At 40.3% G+C, this 17,667-nt stretch overlaps 2 protein-coding genes across 5 annotated transcripts in view; both read right to left on the bottom strand.

Moving 5' to 3' along the window:
• The window catches only part of arvcfa (ARVCF delta catenin family member a), a 35,825-nt gene extending 29,943 nt beyond the window's left edge, over window positions 1–5,882 (bottom strand). For 3 of the 4 annotated variants that reach the window (XM_079860667.1, XM_079860670.1, XM_079860669.1), the window contains exons 1-3: window positions 5,510–5,882; window positions 1,702–1,818; window positions 498–605 (exon numbers count right to left, since the gene is read on the bottom strand). In XM_079860667.1, the coding sequence (XP_079716793.1) occupies window positions 498–605; window positions 1,702–1,818; window positions 5,510–5,527 (243 nt within the window). In that variant the 5' untranslated portion in view covers window positions 5,528–5,882. The remainder of the gene's footprint in view (window positions 1–497; window positions 606–1,701; window positions 1,819–5,509) is intronic. The other variant, XM_079860668.1, reaches the window with a different exon arrangement.
• Window positions 5,883–15,242: 9,360 nt separating this feature from the next.
• Window positions 15,243–17,667, bottom strand: part of zdhhc8a (zDHHC palmitoyltransferase 8a) — a 33,174-nt gene continuing 30,749 nt past the window's right edge. Inside the window, exon 10 of the mRNA XM_079860677.1 lies at window positions 15,243–16,961. Coding sequence (XP_079716803.1) covers window positions 16,161–16,961 — 801 coding nt within the window. The 3' untranslated portion in view covers window positions 15,243–16,160. The remainder of the gene's footprint in view (window positions 16,962–17,667) is intronic.

The raw sequence follows: 17,667 nt of genomic DNA, 5'->3' as shown, positions 1-17,667 counted from the left end.
TGTGTCTATGTGGTGTTTTTAATCTGCTTTAAGACAAACCATGTGTAAGTTCATAAGTCGACAGCATTGCTGAGTATTTCCTCCTTAAAACTGCAGTGAACCAAAGACAGTCTCAAAAACACGCTTTGAAATCGCTGGTGTTTCTGACGTCACAAACTACCTTGTAACCAATCAGATCAACGTGTGATCGTCAACCAGTGGATCTCTGAGCTGAGCGAGTGAGTGGAGGCGGGGCTCATTTGCATATTCATAGAACCGCGCATACTAAATGAGGCAAGAGTGTCGAGTTACAGTCAAGATATTTTATAAAGGAAAAAATGTTTAAATATGTCATTTTGGTGATCAAAGATGAGTTTTAAGAGATACAATTATTGACTACAGGGGGACTTTAAGATATTTCTCCTTATATATAATCTTAGAGTCGAGAACACTAGAGTTCTATGTAGAACCCCAGGCATTTACTTGCATCATACGAATGATCTGTTTGTAATATTCACCTTCAGGACGTTCTGCACGACCTGCTCGCTGGAGCTGCTGGAGCTGAGCGGGTTGGTCTCGCTGTCAGGGCTGGACGACTTCTCTGTCCCGATGCCTGAACTCTCAGTCTACAAAACCAGCACAGAAACAGCGCGCTTTCCTCAGCGTGTGCTCATTAACGGGACGTTTAAAAACAGAACGGCTCATTACCCTGCTGAAAAAACAGCAAAAACCAGCCTGAGATGGGTGGCTGGTCTTCCAGCCTAGTCATGACTGGTTTAGCAGGCTGGTTTTAGAGGGGTTTTGGACACTTTTCTAGGTGGTTAGGCTGAAACCAGCTAACAAACCTGATAAAAACCAGTTAAACACCATCTTAGCCACCCTGGGAAACCAGCTTAAACCAACAACATCCAGCTTAAACCAGCTGAAATCAGCTTAAACCAGTTTAAACTAGCGACATCCATCTTAAACCAGCTTAAACCAGCAACATCCAGCTTAAACCAGCTGAAAGCAGCTTAAACCAGTTTAAACTAGCGACATCCATCTTAAACCGGATTAAACCAGCAACATCCAGCTTAAACCAGCTGAAATCAGCTTAAACCAGTTTAAACTAGCGACATCCATCCTAAACCATCTTAAACCAGCGACATCCATCTTAAATCAGCTAAGACCATCTTAAATCAGCGACATCTAGCTTAAACCAGTTTAAACCAGCGACATCCAGCAACATCCAGCTGAAACCAGCAACATCTAGCTTAAACCAGCTGAAATCAGCTTAAACCAGTTTAAACTAGCTTTAAAGGGATGGTTCAGAGTAAAATCAACCTGGAGCACAGGAGCTGCAACATTGGAAAATATGGGGAAAATAATCAACATTCAAGCAGGAAAACTTGTTCTAGTAGAGCACAAAAACAAGACTTTGTAAAAGGGAATAATGGCTTCTCTTTAAGTTAAACCAACAAATAATTTTTCCCAGAAGATATTTGTTAATATAAGCAGACTTTCTATGCCAACTATGAGGAAACAGTTACTCATTCAATTCAATTCAATTAAATTCAGCTCAATTCAATACACTTTATTTGTCCCCAAGGGGCAATTAACGAAGGCCACGTAGAGTCAGGGAAACAGTATACATAAAAACATCATACATTAAATAAATAACGCAATGTGCATGGAATACATATTAATTATAATTATTGCTAAACATATAATTAATTGACCTACATGAGTTTCTGTGTGATGTGAGGCGTCCGCTGTCTCCTCCGCTGGAAGAACCTCCTCTATCTTCTCTATGGTGTCTTGAGTTGAAGGTTCGGCCGGTGGTTCCTCTGGGTCTGGCTTCTTTTGGACCAAATATAAAAAATATGAAGGAGAATCAACATTAGCCTGAAATCTGAGCGGATGCTTGTGTTTATAGAGCGTTTGTTTTAACCACCACACATATTCATGACAGAGTTCATCAAATCGTCCTGATGAACGTCTCTACATTAAAGAGCATCATGAGATCACAAAACGCCCTTTGATGAAACCGCAAAAAATACAGGCGTGAAAATTCACCTCTGGGCGAGTTCACTAAATTATTCTCAACCCAGCATGGGAACAAACACTCTTAAGAAGAATCAGCAGAACTTCTTCCCAGAGCGTCAGTGAATTATACATGAGCGCAGCCTCTAAACAGCCTCGTAAACACAAGACGTGGTTTTAAGAGACAACTTACACAAACATTTGCACTGAAACTGCTAACAAGAGTGGGTAAATTACTCAAAGACTGTATCATTATGCTCTACAACAAGACAGAGAAATTACACTTTTTGTCTTCATAACACTACACTGTAAACATTATTTTAATGATTGGTTATCACCTTTTTGTCTTTTGTCAAATCAACTTCACAGTCTTGGTGGTAATTCATTACAAGTAGTGTGAGTTACGTAATCCAATTTTTTTTTTTTTCAAATAATGCATTACTTTTAAATTTAAAACAAAATATCTGTCATTTTTTCAAATAAGTAATGCAAGTTACTTTGTTCTCCCATTTATTGACTGACAGCTCTCCTGTCTTCATGTTGAGAGAAATCAGGAGTAAATGCAGAGGTGCCTTGTGTAAACACTCTTAATGCAAACATGTAACATTACTTTCTATAAAAAGTAACTAAGTAACACAATTACTGTAGTTACTTTTTAGGAAGTAACGCAAAAGTAACGTAACACATTACTTTCCATAAACAGTAACAAAGTAACACAATAGTTACTTTTTAGGGAGTAACGCAGATGTAACGTAACACATTACTTTCCATAAACAGTAACAAAGTAACACAATAGTTACTTTTTAGGGAGTAACGCAAATGTAACGTAACACATTACTTTCCACAAACAGTAACAAGGTAACACAATTAGTTACTTTTTAGGGAGTAACGCAAATGTAACGTAACACATTACTTTCCATAAACAGTAACAAAGTAACACAATAGTTACTTTTTAGGGAGTAACGCAAATGTAACGTAACATTACTTTCCACAAACAGTAACAAGGTAACACAATTAGTTACTTTTTGGGAGTAACGCAAACGCAGCATAACACATTATTACTTTCCATAAACGGTAACAAAGTAACGTTTAAGTAACTATTTAGGGAGTAACGCAAAAGTAACGTAACATTACTTTCCATAAAAAGTAACTAAGTAACACAGTTAGGGAGTAAGGAGTAACGCAATATTGTTACTTTTAAATGTAACTTTCCCCAAACACTGGTTGTTCAGCATAATATTTGGAGTTTCTGTTGATTAAACTCATTTATTTGTATTAACTCACTTTTTTTTTTTAGCTTCAATGAACTCAAAAGGCAAACCAAGTTTTTTTTACTTTAAATTAAACCCTGATTTAATTTAAAGTAACTGTGAAAAAAGTTTTTACTGTGAAAAAGCCAGGAAAGTGAGTTTGTTCTCTTATTTGTTTTCTAATGCAATGACATTCACCCATGAACTGAAGTGATCTGAATAACAACTCTTGTCTTCTGTAGAGCTGCTTTACAGCAGGCGTTTTGTATTTGAAGTTTGCATTATTGATTCTGTTTTTTACCTGTTTATTACCATGAAGCTGCTTTGAAACAATCTGTACTGTATAAACGTGACTTGACTTGGCATGGCAGATATTTTGGGTCACTGTAACTCAACAGGTATCGTTCAATCTAAAAAGATTCTGGATTGCGCTGCATAATTATAATTTCCTCTTTGAAGCTGAAGTGATTTAATTCTTACTCTGCATTCTCTTGATCATGAGCGTTTCCATCGCTCTGAATCTCTCAGAATAATCACATCTGCTAAAGCAATCTCTTTAAAGGACAGCGCGTGATGAAACGCTTCAGGATAGATGTATAGCCGTATGGAAACCAGCATCAGTCTCGGACCGATCGCTGTGGATTCAGGAATCATGACGCTCTGAATGTGCTTTTGTTCTGCCTGGATCTCTCCTGACTTCCTGTTTGTGTTTATTAACATCACTTTTTATTTTATGTGTTTATTTTCTTAATTTTTTTGTACTTTTTTTCATCACTAGTTTATTTTCTGCACACTCTTAGAAGGTTCTGTATGGAAACTTAAAGGCTTCCATCAGGAGCTATAGAACCTTTTAGGGGTTCCATCACTTTATGGATTTAGTTTTCATTTATTTTAATTCATTTTTACATTTTAAGAATCATGCAGCTCATAAACATACATTATCACTAGAAAAAAATGAAATAGCTTTCTAAACATAAAAAAGTATTATGCAATCGTTTGATAATAAAGTACATAAGAATGTCGAATGGTGTAGAAAGTGTTGCTATGTAGGCTAGTTGTTTGGGTGGTTGTTAGGGTGTTGCTATGCAGGTTCAAATGAGTGATAGTAATAGTGATGCTTGACTTGACTAAAAATGGAGAAAATTTATTTTGACTCATTCGTACCTTACAAAAATGTACTATGGTTTTACTACAGTAACCATAAATCAAATTTAGCTATTTGCAATGGTTATCACTATTTGAACCACATTGTAAAAAATAAATAATAATAATTAACCAAAACAAAGATTATTGGCGTACATTTGACAAGAAAATACTATTTCAGACTTTTCACATTTAATTAAATGTTTTACTTTTTCTTTGCAATTATTTGTGAAACTACACTATTTTTTTCATATTTATAGTAAAACCATGGATAATAATAATTATGAAAATACCCCCCAAAAAACAGTATAGTTTTACTTAAGTAAGAAGTGAGTAAAAATACTAAATGTGAAATGTTTTATTTAAGTTCTTTTAATGAGATCTAGACATTGCAAATATGATTAACCAATATTCCAAATTAATATAAAATAAAAAGTGTAAATATGCTTAAAGGAAAGTCGTTTCAGAGGTGGAGCGAGTTATTACAGTAGGCTATGCTGAAAGATAAATATGCATGCACAGATGATGAATCATTAAGAAGTCATTTTGTGTTTATCAGCCCTAAATTCCCACCTCACTAAACGCCAGATGATTTTACATGGTTTCTAACCCGTCTTACAAAATACGTCATGTCAAGTGGCCCATCCATCCATCCATCCATCCATCCAAACCATCTATCCATCCGTCATCTATCCATCCTTCGGCCGCTCGTGCACATGCTGGATCATCACACACAGTGTCAGTGACTCGCTCAAGGGCAGCACGGATCCGAACACACACAAGTAGGACACATGAATCACGGAGCGACGACAAACTTCATCTGGATCTGCATGTGATGCGCGCGCCTGCAGTGCGTGTTTTGGTATGCCAGTCGAGTTACGCCGCATCCAACGCAACGCGACGCAGCGCGTCATTCCCACGGCAACCAGAGTTTAAATCTCACTGCCAAACGCGCACTAAAGCACGCGTGCATCATAATCACATGTGATTCAGCCACATGTGTGGAGCATGTAATGCACACAGACGCAGTCCGCAGTCCGTGCATGGAAAGATCCAGAGCGCGCGATGTCCACCACACACACACACACACACACATAACGCACGGAGACACTCACCTCCTTCACCTCCTGCATGCTGGCGGCGCGAGCGACGAGTCTGGCGTTTCTCCGGAGTAAATACTGCTGTCTCTCTCTCTCACACACTCTCTCACACACGAGCAAGCATCCTTCCTCCTGCCTCACGCGTCCACATGCACTCGATCATGCTCTCGCGCACGCGAGCGCGCGCACCTCAGCGCAGTGGAAGAGCTGCTGAATCAACAGCACGGTTTGCACACACACACACACTCACACACACACACTCTCTTCAGAGCGCAGCGAGGAGCGCGACATGCAGCCCGTGTTTGTCATTCATTAAATGAGACCATTAACGCTCATTAAACAAGAGAGATGCGAGTGAACGAGGAGATCCGAATGCGACTGATGATGTATACACACACACACACACACACACACACACACACACTCACACACTCTCTCTCGCTCACTCACACAATCTCTCTCTCTCTCTCTCTCTCTCTCTCTCTCTCTCTCTCTCTCTCTCTCTCTCTCTCTCTCTCTCTCTCTCTCTCTCTCTCTCTCTCACATACACACACACACACACACACACACACACACACACACACACACACACACACACACACAAATAAAGTGAAAATTTTGAGAAATAAAGTTAAATTTGATCTCTGAGCTCGCAATTTTAAGAAAAAAATCTGAATTGTGGTACAGGACAACTCTGACTTTATTCCCTGAATTTGTTAGAACTGAATTCTGAGAAAAATAGAATTGTGAGAGAAAAAGTTACATGCAGCTTCCACAGATACTCCAGTCCTGACAGATCGGCCGAAGCTTTGCACTGTCACACACACACACACACACACACACACACACACACACACACACACACACACACACACACACACACACACACACACACACACACACACACAAATTTGATATCAGAATTTCAACTTTTTGTCATACATCTCATAATTATGATTTTTTATGTCATAATTTAGATTTTTCCTCTTATAATTAAGACTCATGTCTCTCCGTGAACAGTTTCTGCAGTAAATGAAGAGATGTCTCATCGATCACAAGTTCAGTATGGCGTACCACAAGGCTCAGTACTAGGACCGTTGCTGTTCACTCTGTACATGCTACCCTCACACACACACACACACACACACACACACACACACACACACACTCTGTACATGCTACCATTAGGAGATATCATTAGGAAACATGGCATTAGCTTTCACTGTTATGCTGATGATACTCAGCTCTATATTTCTTCACGCCCTGACAAAACTTACCAATTCACTAAATTAACGGAATGCACAGCTGATATAAAAAATTGGATGACTCGTAATTTCCTACTGCTAAATTCTGGAAAAAACAGAGATTCTAATTATTGGACAAAAAACTTCCTCACGTAATAATCTAGAATACTGTCTAACACTCGATGGCTGCTCTGTCAAGTCTTCGTCGTCGGTGAGGAACCTGTGTGTGTGTGTGTGTGTGTGTGTGTGTGTGTGTGTGTGTGTGTGTGAGTGTGTGTGTGTGTGTGTGTGTGTGCTCTTTGATACCAATCTTTCATCTGAAAGTCACGTGTCTAGTATCTGTAAAACCGCATTTTTCCATCTTAAAAATACATCTAAATTACACCATATGCACTCATTGACAAATGCGGAACAGTTAGTTCATGCGTTCATGACCTCAAGGCTAGATTACTGTAATGCTCTACTGGGTGGTTGCCCTGCACGCTTAATAAACAAACTACAGCTAGTTCAAAACGCAGCAGCTCGAGTTCTTACCAGAACCAGGAAGTATGACCATATTAGCCCAGTTCTGTCAACACTGCACTGGCTCCCTATTAAACATCGTATACATTTTTAAATATTGCTGATCACTTACAAAGCACTAAATGGTTTAGCTCCGCAGTGCTTGAGCGAGCTCTTAACGCATTATAGTCCGTCACGTCTATTGCGATCTCTAAACTCCGGCCAGTTGATAATACCTAGAATATCTAAATCGACTGCTGGCGGTAGATCCTTCTCCTATTTAGCACCAAAACTCTGGAACAGTCTTCCTACCATTGTCCGGGAAGCAGACACACTCTGTCAGTTCAAAGCTAGACTAAAGACACATCTCTTTGACCTAGCATACACATAATACATTATAGACTTCTATAATTCAGTGTTAGGCTGCATAGATTAGGTCAGCTGGAACCGGGAACACTTCCCATAAATCCTGATGTACTCGTTACATCATAAGAAGAATGGCATCTACGCTAATATTAGTGTCTTTGTTTATCCCGAGGTTTAGCTCTGTATAAAAGAAGGTGACTTGAGTTCTCATGTTGGCTTTTTAATATCATAATTACTTTTTAAACCATAATTTAATTTTTTTTATAGTTTCAACTTTATCTCATAAGTCATTTCTTATAATAATGACTCAGTATGTAATTTCAGCTTTGAAAACGGTGAAAAATGGCACAAAACGGTGAACATGAAAATGAAAATTGACTATTTATGTTCTTATTCTGCATTTATTTATTTAAAACATGTTGAGGTCTTTATGTGAATGAGCAGAAGATCTTTAATCAGGCTGATGCAGATAATGCTGCTAAAATTAAACGTAAATCTGGCTTCTGGGAATGTCATTGTCAGGCTTCTGGGTGGATGATGTAGGAGACGAACACAAAGATGATGAAACAAAGGTTTTAATTCTCAATATCAAAGATACACGAAACGTATGCTCAGAACATAGAATAACCTAACATAAACATTAACAAACCTAACATAAGCATTGACCGACAAGTGAAGAGTGAAAACCAGGAACTTAAATACACACACAGATGAACACAAGACAGGTGATGCAGATAATGATGATGAACAGGTGGGTAATGAAGGGAGTGAGTTCAGGTGTGGAAACAAGGAGGATTCTGGGAACTGTAGTGCAGACAGGACGATGACAGACAGTGAATGTGACAGTCATTTTCATGACTAAAATTTAAGGTGAGTTCTACTTTTTACACAAAATTCCCACAAACATTTAATGTAAAAATGCATGAATATTCTTGTTAAATATCAACGTTCACTGATCATTCTTATATTTGAAATATATTCATGTATTTAAATTTTTCTACATTTTTTAGTATTTTAATGTATTATCTTCATAAATATCTGCGTTGAGGTTGCATAGAGTCTATGGATTACATTGTTTTTCCTGCAGAAATGCATGTTTTACTGTGTTTTCAGATTAAATTCAGCATTAATGGATTCTCTGATGAAGTTTATGGTTGAATTTCGTCTGGATTCAAAGATGAAATGCTGAAAGATCCGAGTAAATCATCCTGCTCTCCAGGGGAAGTTCTCCTATATTCATTATTAATCACAATAATAAAGACTTGTTCCCTATTTATTATTCATCATAAATCGCTCCAGGCTCGTTCCCATCGTAGAGAAGCCTGAGGGAATGTGTGTGTGTGTGTGTGTGTGTGTGTGTGTGTGTGTGTGTGTGTGTGTGTGTGTTCTCTGAAACAACATTAATCTGCCTCCTGCTTTAGTTTAAGCCTAGTTTAGTCCTGATTATCTCTCGTCTTCCTCCAGGAAATCAGTTTATTAAACTCTGGACTAGAATAAGTCTAGACTGTTTAAAACCATGACAGAGAAAGCTGTTTTTTGTTAGTCTGATTATATGGCCATTTAACTTTAGGACTAGGCTTAATCTCTGTTCGGGAAACCTTTTCTTTTCATGCCAGAATTATGACCTAAAAGTAGAATTTTTACTGATTATTAATTATGATTTAGTATTTTATCTCATAAGATTTGATCTCATTTTATCTCATAAAATTATGACTGTCAATTTCAACTTTTAAGTATCATAATTAAAACTTAATAGCCCGGTTTCACAGGCGGAAGGACTGTGAGCAACTCATCTGGTCAGAACTTTGATATGCGAGACACATAATCATGCAGAAGCAGCTCCTCATAACCTCAGTGTGTCGAGGTTCTTCTGTACTGACGCAGAATCATCACGACTCAGTCAATAATACTCCGGTTCTGCTGGTTATCAGTCCAGCTCGACTAAACCACATCAAACACACTTTCAGATTCGTACAGCTCTGTTAATATTTGATCAAAGCCCGGAGAAGTGATTCCATCACACCGTGTGCTCGCGGGAAAAGACCTGGGATCACGTGATCATCCGACACGGATCGCGCACTCCTCGGACTCACTGCGCATGAGCGAGAATATGAACATTATATATCATCAATATTATTAGCTGTATGCTCATTTGTAAGATTCAAACTGATCTGGGTAACTGGGAGATCCAGAGAGGATTTGTGAAACATCAAACTCAAAGTGCATGGCAACTATTGTGAGTCTCGCAATTCTGACTTTATAACTGTCATGATTCCTGTCTTGTGTTCCCCTTGTCTTGTGTGGACTTTTGTCATTTCCTGTCCTGTGCCGTGTGCCGTGTTTTGTAGTCCTTTGTAGTTTCTCTTGTTTATTGGTCTTCCCAGGTGTTTCTGATTAGCCACGCCCCCTGTTATCTTGTTTGCCTGTGTATTTAACACCCTGTGTCTAGTTCAGTCTTTGTGAGTTCTTGATGTTGTATGTTGCTTGTTCTGTTCCCAAGTCCTGAGTCTGAGTCTGAGTCTGAGTCTGAGTCTGAGTCCTGAGTCCTGAGTCTGAGTCTGAGTCCGAGTCCTGAGTCCTGAGTCCGAGTCCTGAGTCCTGAGTCTGAGTCCTGAGTCCTGAGTCTGAGTCCTGAGTCCTGAGTCCTGAGTCCTGAGTCTGAGTCCTGAGTCCGAGTCCGAGCCCTGAGTCCTGAGTCTGAGTCTGAGTCCTGAGTCCGAGTCCGAGTCCGAGTCCGAGTCCGAGCCCTGAGCCCTGAGTCCTGAGTCTGAGTCCTGAGTCCGAGTCCGAGTCCAAGCCCTGAGTCCGAGTCCTGAGTCCGAGTCCGAGTCCGAGCCCTGAGTCCGAGCCCTGAGTCCGAGTACGAGTCCGAGTCCGAGTCCGAGTCCGAGCCCGAGCCCGAGCCCGAGTCCTGAGTCTGAGTCCTGAGTCCTGAGTCTGAGTCCTGAGTCCTGAGTCCTGAGTCTGAGTCCTGAGTCCGAGCCCTGAGTCCTGAGTCTGAGTCTGAGTCTGAGTCCTGAGTCCTGAGTCCTGAGTCCGAGTCCGAGTCCGAGTCCGAGTCCGAGTCCGAGCCCTGAGCCCTGAGTCCTGAGTCCTGAGTCTGAGTCCGAGTCCGAGTCCGAGTCCGAGTCCGAGTCCGAGCCCTGAGTCCGAGTCTGAGTCTGAGTCCTGAGTCCTGAGTCCTGAGTCCGAGTCCGAGTCCGAGTCCGAGCCCTGAGCCCTGAGTCCTGAGTCCTGAGTCCTGAGTCTGAGTCCTGAGTCCGAGTCCGAGTCCGAGTCCAAGCCCTGAGTCCGAGTCCTGAGTCCGAGTCCGAGTCCGAGTCCGAGTCCGAGCCCTGAGTCCGAGCCCTGAGTCCGAGTCCGAGTCCGAGTCCGAGTCCGAGTCCGAGTCCGAGTCCGAGTCCGAGCCCCGAGTCCTGAGTCCTGAGTCCTGAGTCCGAGTCCGAGCCCGAGTCCCGAGTCCGAGTCCCGAGTCCGAGCCCCGAGTCCGAACCCTGAGTCTGAGTCCTGAGTCCGAGTCCGAGTCCGAGTCCGAGTCCGAGTCCAAGTCCGAGCCCTGAGTCCGAGTCCTGAGTCCGAGTCCGAGCCCGAGCCCAAGCCCTGAGTCCTGAGTCCTGAGTCCTGAGCCCTGAGTCCGAGTCCTGAGTCCGAGTCCGAGTCCGAGTCCGAGTCCGAGTCCTGAGTCCTGAGTCCGAGTCCGAGCCCTGAGTCCTGAGTCCTGAGTCCTGAGTCCTGAGTCCTGAGTCCGAGCCCTGAGTCCGAGTCCGAGTCCGAGTCCTGAGTCCTGAGTCCGAGTCCGAGCCCTGAGTCCGAGTCCGAGTCCTGAGTCCTGAGTCCTGAGTCCGAGTCCGAGCCCTGAGTCCGAGCCCTGAGTCCGAGTCCGAGTCCGAGTCCGAGTCCGAGTCCGAGTCCGAGCCCTGAGTCCGAGCCCTGAGTCCGAGCCCTGAGTCCGAGCCCTGAGTCCGAGTCCTGAGTCCTGAGTCCTGAGTCCTGAGTCCGAGTCCGAGCCCGAGCCCGAGCCCTGAGTCCTGAGTCCTGAGTCCTGAGTCCTGAGTCCTGAGTCCGAGTCCGAGTCCGAGCCCTGAGTCCGAGTCCTGAGTCCGAGTCCGAGTCCTGAGTCCGAGTCCGAGTCCGAGCCCTGAGTCCTGAGTCCTGAGTCCTGAGTCCTGAGTCCTGAGTCCTGAGTCCTGAGTCCGAGCCCTGAGTCCGAGTCCGAGTCCGAGTCCTGAGTCCTGAGTCCGAGTCCGAGCCCTGAGTTCCGAGTCCTGAGTCCTGAGTCCTGAGTCCGAGTCCGAGTCCGAGTCCGAGTCCTGAGTCCGAGTCCTGAGTCCTGAGTCCGAGTCCGAGTCCGAGTCCGAGTCCTGAGTCCGAGTCCGAGTCCGAGTCCGAGCCCTGAGTCCGAGTCCTGAGTCCTGAGTCCTGAGTCCTGAGTCCGAGTCCGAGTCCGAGTCCGAGTCCTGAGTCCGAGTCCTGAGTCCGAGTCCGAGTCCGAGTCCGAGTCCGAGTCCTGAGTCCTGAGTCTTGAGTCTGTCAAGTTTTGAGTTTATTTAATAAAAGACTACTGCTGCACGTGGATCCTGCTTCCTCCTATGTTTACAATGTGTTATGTTACAATATCACACAATTCTGACTTTATAACACAATTCTGACTTTATATCTCGCAACTCTGACTTTATTACATGCAATTGTGACTTTATATCGCGCAATTGTGACTTTATATCACAATTCTGACTTTATATCACGCAATTGTGACTTTATAACACACAATTGTGTCTTTATATCATGCAATTCTGACTTTATAACACACAATTCTGATTTATATCACAATTGTGACTTTATATCAAGCAATTCTGACTTTATATCATGCAATTCTGACTTTATATCTCACAATTCTGACTTTATATCACGCAATTGTGACTTTATAACACACAATTGTGTCTTTAAATCATGCAATTCTGACTTTATAATACACAATTCTGACTTTATAACACACAATTCTGATTTATATCACAATTGTGACTTTATATCAAGCAATTCTGACTTTATCTCGCAATTCTGACTTTATACTGTATCTCACAATTCTGACTTTATATCAAGCAATTCTGACTTTATATCAAGCAATTCTGACTTTATAACTCACAATTCTGACTTTATATCTCACAATTCTGACTTTATATCATGCAATTCTGACTTTATATCTCACAATTCTGACTTTATATCATGCAATTCTGACTTTATAACTCACAATTCTGACTTTATATCTCACAATTCTGACTTTATATCATGCAATTCTGACTTTATATCTCACAATTCTGACTTTATATCTCGCAATTCTGACTTTATATCTCACAATTCTGACTTTATATCATGCAATTCTGACTTTATACTGTATCTCACAATTCTGACTTTATATCATGCAATTCTGACTTTATATCTCGCAATTCTGACTTTATATCAAGCAATTCTGACTTTATATCTCACAATTCTGACTTTATATCTCACAACTCTGACTTTATTACACGCAATTGTGTCTTTATATCATGCAATTCTGACTTTATAATACACAATTGTGACTTTATAACACACAATTCTGATTTATATCACAATTGTGACTTTATATCAAGCAATTCTGACTTTATATCATGCAATTCTGACTTTATACTGTATCTCACAGTTCTGACTTTATATCAAGCAATTCTGACTTTATATCACACAATTCTGACTTTATATCTCACAATTCTGACTTTATATCTCACAATTCTGACTTTATATCAAGCAATTCTGACTTTATATCAAGCAATTCTGACTTTATATCACGCAATTCTGACTTTATATCTCACAATTCTGACTTTATATCACGCAATTGTGACTTTATAACACACAATTGTGTCTTTAAATCATGCAATTCTGACTTTATAATACACAATTCTGACTTTATAACACACAATTCTGATTTATATCACAATTGTGACTTTATATCAAGCAATTCTGACTTTATCTCGCAATTCTGACTTTATACTGTATCTCACAATTCTGACTTTATATCAAGCAATTCTGACTTTATATCAAGCAATTCTGACTTTATAACTCACAATTCTGACTTTATATCTCACAATTCTGACTTTATATCATGCAATTCTGACTTTATATCTCACAATTCTGACTTTATATCATGCAATTCTGACTTTATACTGTATCTCACAATTCTGACTTTATATCAAGCAATTCTGACTTTATATCAAGCAATTCTGACTTTATATCTCACAATTCTGACTTTATATCTCACAACTCTGACTTTATTACACGCAATTGTGTCTTTATATCATGCAATTCTGACTTTATAATACACAATTGTGACTTTATAACACACAATTCTGATTTATATCACAATTGTGACTTTATATCAAGCAATTCTGACTTTATATCATGCAATTCTGACTTTATACTGTATCTCACAGTTCTGACTTTATATCAAGCAATTCTGACTTTATATCACACAATTCTGACTTTATATCTCACAATTCTGACTTTATAACACGCAATTCTGACTTTATATCAAGCAATTCTGACTTTATATCACGCAATTCTGACTTTATAACTCACAATTCTGACTTTATATCAAGCAATTCTGACTTTATATCACGCAATTCTGACTTTATACTGTATCTCACAATTCTGACTTTATATCAAGCAATTCTGACTTTATATCAAGCAATTCTGACTTTATATCTCACAATTCTGACTTTATATCTCACAATTCTGACTTTATAACACGCAATTCTGACTTTACATCAAGCAATTGTGAGATAAAAGATCACAATTACCTATTTTATTTTTTATTCTGTGGCAGAAACAGGCTTCCATACTAACTGATCAATAAAGCAAAGAAAAGCTTCTCCAGCCACTGCCGTCCATCAGACCTGTTATATTCACATTCTGCTGGTAAAGTTAGTTAAACTACACTCACGCCACCCTTAATATCTGAAGTGACGAACCACATTTAACAAGTTATTTCACTTTCAAAGAAGATGTGTAAAGTATGTGCAAGGAAGGACACAATGGCTTATTTACGTCAGTGGAACATGTAATATTTCTCAGTGAACACCAGAGGGAATTTCTGCTTCCATAAAGTGTGTGATATCCTGACAGTTTTCCCGTCCTCTTCCTGAGCTCACTAAAGAAATCAAGGAAATCTACTGTAGCCTCATCTTTAGTGTGTGTTTGTAACCGGTTTCCTTTGACTGAAGGCACATCTATATCTAAGATTGACAACTCTTGAATATTGCAGTGTTTATTCTAAATTATTTATCCTTATTGTGTTAAATTCATGTTCCTAATTATCTTGAATCAGAATAACTTCCACTTGCAGCATCTCTTCTCTTCTCTGATGATGTGGGCGGGGCAACCTGTCACTCACATGAGATCAGCCAATAGCAAACTACAACCATCCAATCATCCAATCAATTCCCCCCCAGATACAATCAAGCCCCGCCCACATTTGTTCTTGTTCCTGAAGTGTTTCACTCGATATACAGAACAATAGAGAAGAAAAGACGAGAGCAACTTCAGTTTCATGAGGACTTGAAGAGGATAAAATACAACATCCATTGAGAGAATATCAAAGCAAAACTATGAAGTCAACAAATCAAACTTTATTAGCCAAGAAATAAATTATAAAACACAATATTGATACAGAAAAAAGAAATAACAAAAACCAAATATATTTTAATTATACAATTAACAAATAACTGTTTTAGATCATTTTAAAGCACCATACTTGAATTGTTAAAATTTAAAAAAGAAACTAAATATTAATTGCTCATAGAATATAATTTTATTATGCAATATATTCCTGTAAATACATTAAAAAATACATACACTGCTGGTCAAAAGTTGGTAATAATTAAAAAAAAATAATCTGAAAGAGTCTCTGTTCACCAAGGTTGCATTTATTTTTATAAAAATACAGTAAAAACTGTATTATTCAAATGTAAATCATCTGTTTTCTATGTGAATATCTAGTAAAGTGTAATTTATTCCTGTGATCAAAGCTGAATGTTCAGCATCATTACTCCAGTCTTCAGTGTCACATGATCCTTCAGAAATCACTCTAATATGAGGATTTGATGCTCAAGAAACATTTATGATTATTATCAATGTTGAAATGTTCATATTTTTGTGGAAACTGTGATTAGCGTAAATAAGAATAACTTTTATTCATCAAGCTCATATTAAATTGATCAAAAGTGACAGTAAATACATTTATAATGTTACAAAAGAATCTATTTCAAATAAAAGCTGTTCTTTAGAACTTTCTATTCATAAAAGAATCATGAGAAATAAAATGTATCACAGTTTCCACACAAATATGAAGCTGTTTTCATCATTGATAATAATCATAAATGTTTCTTGTGCAGAAAATCATCATATATTAGAAGTATAATTGATGGCGTATCAGCATCTCCCAACACCTTTTGAAGAAGGAAGTGAAATTTTCCAGGTCTGCATAATCCCTATTAAAATTCCCTGATATTTTGATGATTTCCGTGACGGACTCATAGTTCAGGTTCGGGTCTTTCTTCTCCTCTGATGAACGCCAGTGCTATCTGATGGCCGTAGGAGGAGCTGGGAAGAGCCGATGGGAGCTGTTGGGAATGTCGGTCCAGAGAGTGATAGAAGGAGGGAGAGAGGGATCGGTTAAAGTGCAGCGGGGAGCTGGCGGTCCGAGGAGTGCGGGTGAGCGAAGACGAGGAGGAGGAAGACAGATGCGACCGGCTCCCGTATCCGTACGCCGCGCTGCTAAGGAGGAACTCGCGCGAGCCGTACGCCGGAGGAGTCGGCCCGCGAGATGATGGGCCTCGGAAATCATGCGGAAGGCTTCGTCTGCTGGGAATGTCGTAGATCCCGGAGTTCGGAGCGAGAGCGAGAGGTTTGTCCTTCTCGTCAGGCTCCCGGCGCTCCTGAATGGAGCTCATTAGCGGTTTAGCGAGGCTGTCGTAGCAGACGGGCGACGGCTCGCGGTGTTGCGGCGAATGCCGGCTAATATTCATGAACACCGGGCTGCAGTTGCATCCGGGACCTCGGGGGAGACTCGAATCCATGGGAAGGAATGGTGTCTGGGATCCGAGGCGCTCGACGGGACGCAGAAGACTGTCGTAGGACAGACTCCCGGATCGGCTAATGAGGACGCTAGCGCTCGGATGTGGACCTGGAGCTTCGGCTACGCGGCGGTGGGAATGTTTCAGACTCAGCGAGCGGGAATTCAGAGTCAGAGAGTTTCCGGGATTCTCCGACTGAAGGAGACTGGGATCGGACGCGTGCTCCTGCGGGACCAGCGGGGAAATCCTCGTCCCGATCTACAGGGACAGACAAAGGAACATCATTTAAAATCTTATTTTTTACTCTGCCGTTTGATCATACATGAGTGTTGTGTTCGTGGTGTAACGGGTTTCTATTAATGCTTCATTGTATTCTGGTTTTATCTGTGACTGTTGTAATGATATAGAATTTGAATGTGATTTAATGATTATTTTGCTTTGTCCCATGTACAGCACTGTGGTCAACTGTTGTTGTATTAATATGTATTTAGTAAAAATGTTTTCAGATATTTATTCTAGACAAGGTATCTTAGAAGGCAAATTTATTTCCATAAAGTTGTACTGTTATGTCTATAATGCAAGTTTTAGGGCTGGGGGATATGATGATATATAACGATTTACGATTTATATCTATTTTGATATATTGTATCTATAGTGTTGTCTAGCACATACATCAGTGCCGCAGTGACTCTAACGCTAGCCTGAGCGAGCAACACAGTTAAGAGATTTAAACGTCGATTAGTTTCGTTGCTTTAAGAGATTTAAATATCGGTCGGTTTTGTCGGTCGGAACAAAACCGGAGGATATTTAAATCTCTTAACGGAACAAAACCGTCCGATATTTAAATCTCTTAACGGAACAAAACCGACCGATATTTAAATCTCTTAACAAAAGAAAACCGGACGATATTTAAATCTCTTAACAAAAGAAAACCGACCGATATTTAAATCTCTTAACGGAACAA

This window comes from Squalius cephalus (genome assembly GCF_949319135.1).
Source record: "Squalius cephalus genome assembly, chromosome: 24".
Lineage (NCBI taxonomy): Eukaryota > Metazoa > Chordata > Actinopteri > Cypriniformes > Leuciscidae > Squalius > Squalius cephalus.
This window is presented reverse-complemented; position numbering and strand designations above follow the sequence as displayed.